Raw genomic sequence first — 7,942 nt, forward strand, 5'->3', positions numbered from 1 at the left:
CCCCCCCCTGCATCGCTCCGGAGCCTGCACAGCTCTGTGCTAGAGCTCTTCCAACCAGGGCAGGGGGAATGGCACGAACAGCAGCCAGCACGTCTGGTCTGCTGAGCATCCACAGCAGGAAAGGACCCAGCATTAGAAGAGAACTCTGAAAACACCAAAAAGCAGCAGCCAAGCAGGTTCTTGTGTTCGAGACAGCTTCCCAAAACACCAGGCTGGTCCCACCACCACCACAGCACTTCCCCTGCACCAGGCTCCTCAAGTCCTCCTGCCCTGCTGCTGCACCACCACGAGCTTCCCCCCCGCGATGCCTCCGAGCCACAGAGCCAGCCTGACCTTGGGACCCCAACGGGACCCCCCAGTCCCTTCAGGAGGAATGCTAAGCCGCAAACCCCACGCTCACAACCCATTCGAGGCTCCCCGCTGCCCAGGTGGGGCTCAGCGTGCCAAGGCTTTACCCACTCCCCTCCAGCCTTCAGCAGTGGGGTACAGGGGGGTGGCATGAGCAGGACTGGGAGAGATCCAAGCTGGGTGCTTGTCACAAGAACGGGTAATCCTCGAGATGTCTGATACCTCGTGGAAAAGCACCTGATCCCTGCGGCCACAGGCAGGACACATCTGGGTGACGATAGCTGCTACAGCTCCTCTGGGTGAGCACAGGCTTTGGGGTGGTAAATACCAATATAGTGTGGCTGTTTTAATTTGGGGCTTAGCCCAGCTTAGCTTAGCTGGGCTGATCTGCCAGCCAGGCTCAGCACGGAGGTGTTAGCGGCTCCAAGCGGCAGCGTGACGGAAGGAGGAGCAAGGAGGGGTGGGGAGAGATGGTCACACATCATGCAGTGCGGAGGGAGGAAACTCACGGATACTCCTGACGGAGGCCCGGGACGGCTTGTCGGATCGGAAAGAGGAGGAAGCTGCTTCCAAACAAAAAGAGACATGCTTAAAACAACGTGAACTGGAGAGAGGGAAAAGCAGGGCTCAAAGGGAGGATCTGTTAGGAGAAACAGGGCGGCCCACATGCTGTGTTAGAAACCCGCCTGCCTCGCCGGGACCAGGGAGGGATGAATGCAGCACGATGGAAGACGGGGAGGGAGTGAGAGATGCTTCATTTCTCCTGTCTGCCACTGCTGGCACTGACCGGGCACTACAGGTGAGTGGCATGGGCTGGAGACCCCGCTGGGACATCTCCAAAGCCAATATAAGAAAGGCTGCTGAGCCCCAAGAGAAAACAGCCCTGGTCCAGAGGTATTTCTGACTTTTTCAGAGCCCGTGTGGGCACATCCAGCACACCAGAAATATCATTTCCAGGCAGAGTAGTTCCCCTCCATCCCCAGGAGGCTGCTCCAGAGGTGCCTGCACCCACAGGACAACTTTACCTGAGACTTTGGGGGTAGGGTTGCAAGAGAAGCCCCCGTTAGATTGGTCAGTGTCTCCGAAGTCGTACGTCTCCCTGGGTTTGGGCTTGTATTCCCGCTTGGGGCGCGAGGAAGCCTCCCTCATTCTGGAAGAAGGAAAAAGAAATGTGGATAAATTGAAATACTAAACAGAATATGGTGAGATCAACGCGATATTTATTCTCCTTGGTGGCTACGAAGGGGAGGACATTGGTTTGTAGACAAGAATCTGCACGACCCTCTGTGCTGGGGTGTTTTGAAGATGGATCTTGGCCAGGGTTTGGGACCTGGCCCCTAGGGATGGCCACATGCCCCAGGCTTTGCTACAGAGGTGTCTCAGGCAATTCAGGCCAGCAGAGGACACTCGTGCTGCAGTTGGAAAGCTCACACTTGGCAGGATCCTCCCAGACCTTCTGAATTCAAACCAGACACAGGATCCACTCAGCAGTTTCTTCTACGAGGAGAGAACAGCAGGGCAGCATTGCCAGATCACCCCGAGAAGCAGAGAGGCTGCCCTGACTCTGTCCAAGCCACCATGTGCCAGGCTGAGGAAGGTACGTCCTTCCCCACCTCCACAGGGAAGCTCCAGATGCAAGGAAGCCACCTCTCCTGCCTTGGCCAGGGCTCGGGGAGATGCTTGCTCAGGTGAAACCGAGCAGCAGGAAGAACAACTGTGCAAGTCACGGCAGTCACGTGAACCAGCTCGTTCAGTATTATTTCAACAGCACCTCTGTGTTTTTTGGCACCTGAGCAGCAACCGCACGTTCCCCGGGGCCGCTGCGGGGGTCAGGCACTTGAGGAGAGGCAGGCAGAGCAGCAAGAGCAGGCAGCTCCACAGCTCTCCCTGCTCCGGCGTGCCAGACACCTCTCACCCTTTCATCGACAGGCTCACGTGGCTCAGCATGCCAGAGCGCACGCGGCATGGCCACCGCATCTGCGGCAGGGTCTACCAGGGACCACCAAGTAGACAGAAACCCCAAGTAGGGCTTGCTGGAAAATGAGGGGTCTGGTGGAGGGCTCACTTGCCTGCCTTTAAGGAGGTGATGTAGGTGCTCTGCCACCGGCCTGTGGCCACCACATCATGCCTGTGGCCACCACATCATCCCCCCCACACCGCATTCACTTTCTGGTCCTCAGAGCAACTGGGAACCCTTGACATGGACCTTTCTGGACCACAACCACGGCTCATCTCCAGGTACCCTCCCTAACCACAGCTGAAGCTAATGGCACAAAGACTCTAGGCTGGGCCGTCCCAGGTGACACAGGGTGCCAGGCATGTCCAGCTCGTGACATCCAAGCCATCTGCTCCAACAGCATGATGCAACTTCTGACTCAATCCTGGGTCTGGCCAAAAGGCGCTTCTTGGGGCACAACCCCACACTCAACACCCATAGCACAAGGAGCCGGGAGCCCTGGCGTGAAGGGGATTCCACTCTCCTTCTCCACCCCTGCTAAATTCAGCTCCAGCCTCCCTGGGAGCAGCGCACCCCGATTCAGGCAGGGCTCAGCCCAGCTGCCCACGGCACAAGCACACGGCCCTTGCTTCAGATGTCGGAACGTGCTCGTCATTGAGAGCGGGTTGTGCAGCCAGCATCGCTCCCTCCAACCTGGAGGAAGTTTGGATTGAAGCTCTAGCGATCACAAGAAGCAGCTTTAACACCAGGGGACAGATTTAGAGGGAGAGTCGGGTATTTAAAGACCAGTTCCACAGGCAGAGGTTGTGGCTGTGAAAACCGAGAGTGCCTACAGCACCCTGGGACTCACCTGCGTTTGAGTTTTTCCGCAAGCTCATCCAGGATCTGCACTGCCTGCCTGTGGTAGTCCAGCTGGGCGTCCACCAAGGCTGAGAGCTGGCTCACCTGCTCGATCTGCAAGAATCACACCAAGCTGGGACGAATGGCTCCCCCCAGCTGACAGGGGACGCCTGCATCGCACACGGGGGCTGAGACGGTACTGGGGAAGGTGTACGAAGGACAACTTTGCTGGGGAGATGAGGAGGTGGTTTGGGATTTCAGACACCAGAGGTCAGGCACTGGCCAAGACTCAGCAGGACAGAGGACACCTCCTTCCACTGGCTGGGTTTCTCTAGCTGTTCAAATCCCTCCCAAGCAAGCTGCATTACCTGCCCAAACTTACTCCCACCAGCACACTGAGAAGAGACCTGTTTCGCTACAAGCCCCAGCCTCTCCTCTGGCCAAGAACTGGATCAGCAAGCGGGGCTACAGAAAGAATAAGAGGCCCGCCAGGTCCCGAGCACTCAGGTCTGGGTATTCAGAGAGCAAAGCCACACTTGCAAAAATGAGAGTGGAAATAAGTGTCTAATTTCTGCGTCCCTCAAGAGATCCCACCCTCGTGTACACAGAAACACACAACGCAGCCGGCAGGTCTCAGCGCAGGGCAGAGGAGCCGGCGCTCCCCCCGTGCACTCACATCAGTTTCTAGGAGGTTATGCATACTGGTCTCCGCTACTTCCTTGGACTCTTCAAATTTCTCCATGGCCTGTCGAAGTTCCTCATCGGGGATTTTGCCCTGTCGTTTCTTCTTGTAGTCAAAGTCCAAGCGTCTGCCTTCCAGCTTCTTGAGATGGTGCTGGGAAAAGGATGGTTATGAACAGTAAAGGAAAAGAAGGAAAAGCCAGAGACTGGGAGTAGCCAAGCTCTCCTGCTGGGAAGGCAGCTCTAGTTACGGGTCAGGTTCATTCGCCTCGGAAACCCAACGCTTCTGTGGCTCCCACTTTGTCCAGGCTCCGGAGAGGCTCCGGGACGCGCGAGCTGCAAGGCACGGGGTGCAGGGAGGAGTGGAGCGTCCAAACTCAGCTTGGCAGAGCATCACTGCTGTGGCTGCAGGGGGCTTTTTACTCAGAAACAACCCTCAACAAATTGAAATGGCGAGATGATTTCACCCCCTTCCAGCTGAGAGCTGGAGGAAAACACTGCAGGGAGCAGCCCGGATCTGTTCCCCATGCAAGCCTTTCGGGAAGATGAAGAGTTGGCCCTCTGCTTTCAGCTCCCCAGGAACAACAGGGATCTCTGGAGATCAGGAATTGGGATGCAGGTTTTGGGCACTGCACCCCCTGACTGCTGAGGGCAGGGCTGTTTAAATTAGCTCCATGGCAGCCTGCAGAATTGGAGTGCAGATAAGTAGTGAGAGAATAGTTGGCGGTTATATTATCTGGGACACCACTGTAAGTACAAATTCACTCGAGAAGGCTGGCTTGTGAACTACGGGCTGGGATGGATCCTGTTACAAAAGCCAGGCCATGCGTTGTGCAGACTTGTCTCTGTGGTAGTGCATGGGAGCCACCAAGCTCCAACATCTCATCGAGACACCAAGGGGCCTTCTTGAGATGCTGCATAAGAGACCTAGGGGGAAGCTTGCTCATAGCCTAGAAGTTATGTTACAGGATTCAGGCTACTCTAAGAGAATAGAGCCAACAGCTCTGAAGAACACCATGAAGTTTAATGCCAGGCAGCCCAAATGTAACACGGCTCACAGCACAAAGAACCAAATTCAGCAAGCCTGGAATGCGTGTTGGGACGTAATCCCACGGCATCCTTCATAAAAGACGGTAAACGAAGAAGCATTCAAACCTGCATCCAGCCTCAGGAGCTGCTCAGGAGCAGTAGCAGCGGTGGTGCTGAGCAGGGAGGAAATACTGGGGAATCTGGAGAGGAAAAGCAGGCGCAGTGCAGGGGAACAGAGCCAATACCTACACGAGTCCTTGGTTCCCACCGTGACAGAGCAAGCAGTCACATGCGCTAATAGCCAGGGGAGGCCAGAAACCAGAGGAGGGAAAAACATGGTGGCATTTACCTGGATCTCTTTCAGGTCTTTGTCACACAGGTTCTGGAGGGGATCAATAAAATTTTGTTTGACTTCAATATCCAGCGAGTCCTTCACTTCCGCCAGCCGCTTCATAGATTCGCCAGCGTCAAGAAGCGCATCGCCTTCGAGTGAGAGAAGGAAGGGAAGAGAAAGGGAGAAGGGGCCAGCCAGTTAAACAGAGCCGAAGTCTGTGGCGGCTGCATGCAGAGCCATTCTGCCAAGACACCCAGCGTGTGCAAGCTCCGTCCCTTGTCCAACGCCCCCCCATTTCTATCTGGACCAAATCTCCAAGCCTGGCACGGACCGAGCGGTGCCCGGCGTAAGCGCAGGCCGTTGCCTGTTGGTACCGACTCCACACAAGACGCTCCACTTAAACGTGCTTCAGCTTTTAACTCTGAAAAACAGGAACAATCTCTGCCAACTACACAGAGGAAGGAAAACGTAAAACTATTTTTAAAAGCAGTATTTTTAAACTCCCTGTTAGCTCAGGGAGTCACCAAGCTGCTAACTGGCCATGCAGTGCTTTAACCTTGCTCTGCTCCTTGGCCACTGCTGGCCAGAGAAGCCCGGGGCAGAGGTGCGTTCGGTCTGATCCAGCCTGGCCAGCCTTTTTGTTCAGACAATTTTAAGCCCAGAGCACTGTGACCAACTTTTCAAGTTTCCCCAGACGCTGGCAGCAAAGCTGCAGCCTTTTATTCATTTTAGACACCAACCTCTACCAGGCCAACCTCATCCCTTCTTCTCCCCTCTGAATTAGAGAGCTCAGAGTTGCTTATTGAAACCTATTTGGTTTCATGCTTTTCTAAGCCTCCCGCCACAGTGACAGCTAAGCCAGACGGACTTGCAGCAAAGCATTTTTAGTCTTGGCTTTTTATTCCCGGTGGAAACCCATTTACAGATTAAATTATTCCTGTGCAGCTTTGGCAAACCAACCGTTTCAGCACTACATTAGCACAGGAGAATATACAAGTGAAGCAGAGGGTGAAAACATCACTCTCCTGTCCAGCTGGAAAAATAAATATACAAGAAGAGTTATTTCAATTGCGATAACTCCAGATAACCTGTCCTAGGAAGGAACGCAGCACTAACATAGCAATTCATCGAGTTAAATGTTCCTTTAAAGAGAGGCTATTAAAGGAAATCAGGTTTGGTGTGTTCTTCTAAAAACTTCCTTCCCCTTTGCTCGCTGTAACAGCTCCGGTTCCTGCAAGCCAAGAGAGATGCAGGGCTCGGAGCTGGCCAGCGAGGCTCTCGAGGATCCTTCATCGCTCCCACGAAGCAGCCAGAGATTTTTCATTTTCCTGAGGCAAGAAGGCTCCCCCCTGCGCAGGAAGCCACCGGACTGTGTACTGCACCGGTCCTGCATCAGCACGCGGGCTGATGTTTTTAGTGGATTAAAATTGATGTCACCCACATGCTTCACCCCCCTCCTCCCTGCAGGTCACACGTCGTTAGGAGAAATTGCCACGCAAAAAGATTTCTTGGCTACAGCCTCCCGAGAGCAGAGCTCCAGCTGGGAGCTGCACCCTACGGCTCCGCATCTCGCTCAGTCTAGGTTCCACGTCAACATTGTTTAGTTCAGAAGCGAGGAAGCATTTTTTCCTACGTGTAAATTTATCTCAGTGTTTAATAAGAAAGCATTAAGAGGTGGTTTTGCACAACATGCCATGGACTGGGATCCAGGGCACTTGGGCTCTGCTTGCCCCTTTCCCTGCCATCCCGGCTGGAAGCCTTCAAACCTCTTTTAAGAGCGCCCAGTACCGTTAGGTGATGCAAAGGGTGATGCAGCCCTTCCAGAATTTAGAATAACAGCTTGGGAATTTGGCAGCAGCCTTGGCCATCTCATCCGCACGCTCCTAGGGGGAGCTGGCCCGATGGGACACTCACCGAAGTTGGAGTCCTCGCCCAGCTCCTTGCCGTATCGGATCATGCTCTCCCCCAGCAGCCCTTCTGACTGCGGGTAGCCGGGGTTCTTCACCTGCCCGCGGATCTTTGACATCGTGTTGAGCATGGTTAGCTTGGCTCTGGAAGCTGGCACAGAAACAGCCACAGCCGTGTTTGCAATTACTGGGACTTGCCAGCAGCTGCTGGCCACTGCCAATTTTTTTTTTTTTCCCCCTAAAGCTACACCCAAAGCCAAGAAGCCCTATTGTCTTCATCTACCAGAAATATCATTCGCTATGAAAAGAGAAGTTTCTTTTCCAAGACAGCAAGCAAAAATAGTTCCGCACACTCACCAGTGAAGGCCAAAGGAGTTTCCCCAGCCCTCCCATAGTCCCTGGAGTGCTCTCTGAATGAGCTGGCTGGATGCATGCGGGACAGCAGGCTCCAGAGGCAATGCCTACAAAGCTGGCCACCCCTTCCCAGCCCAGAGATGCCACTTTTTCTGGACATCCCAAGAAAAAGAGGTCCCCTTTAGCGCCTCTCCAGGTCCAAGATGAAAGATGCATCTGTTTTTTCACAGCAACAGCGGTGCCTTACAACCCAGGAACACAGCACAGGGCAAGAGGGGTACCAGGATCTTTACCAGAGTCGCAAAGCACCAGCAAGACAAGAGCCAGACCCTGCTAGCTCAGCCAGCAAGGCCACAGGACGGCCACACGTACAGGACAACCCAGCACACCTCTGGTCAATGGAGGCAGCGTGTCTGATCTCAAACACAGGCTGGTGACCGATATCTCAGGGCCAAAAAAGTTCTCTCTGATGTCTCTGCCCCCTCTGCCTCT

The 7,942-nt window shown here is 54.4% G+C and overlaps 1 protein-coding gene across 2 annotated transcripts in view; it reads right to left on the bottom strand.

The window, feature by feature from the left end:
* Window positions 1–6: 6 nt before the first annotated feature.
* The window catches only part of SH3GL1 (SH3 domain containing GRB2 like 1, endophilin A2), an 8,297-nt gene continuing 361 nt past the window's right edge, over window positions 7–7,942 (bottom strand). Inside the window, exons 3-8 of one of the 2 annotated variants that reach the window (XM_035892319.1) lie at window positions 7,104–7,247; window positions 5,205–5,338; window positions 3,822–3,980; window positions 3,156–3,259; window positions 1,374–1,498; window positions 7–911 (exon numbers count right to left, since the gene is read on the bottom strand). In XM_035892319.1, coding sequence (XP_035748212.1) covers window positions 823–911; window positions 1,374–1,498; window positions 3,156–3,259; window positions 3,822–3,980; window positions 5,205–5,338; window positions 7,104–7,247 — 755 coding nt within the window. In that variant the 3' untranslated portion in view covers window positions 7–822. Of the gene's footprint in view, window positions 1,499–3,155; window positions 3,260–3,821; window positions 3,981–5,204; window positions 5,339–7,103; window positions 7,248–7,942 lie in introns of both variants that reach the window. The other variant, XM_035892318.1, reaches the window with a different exon arrangement.

The sequence above is a fragment of the Egretta garzetta genome, unplaced genomic scaffold (assembly GCF_000687185.1).
Source record: "Egretta garzetta isolate BGI_Z169 unplaced genomic scaffold, ASM68718v1 scaffold4, whole genome shotgun sequence".
In the NCBI taxonomy this organism is placed as follows: Eukaryota; Metazoa; Chordata; class Aves; order Pelecaniformes; family Ardeidae; genus Egretta; species Egretta garzetta.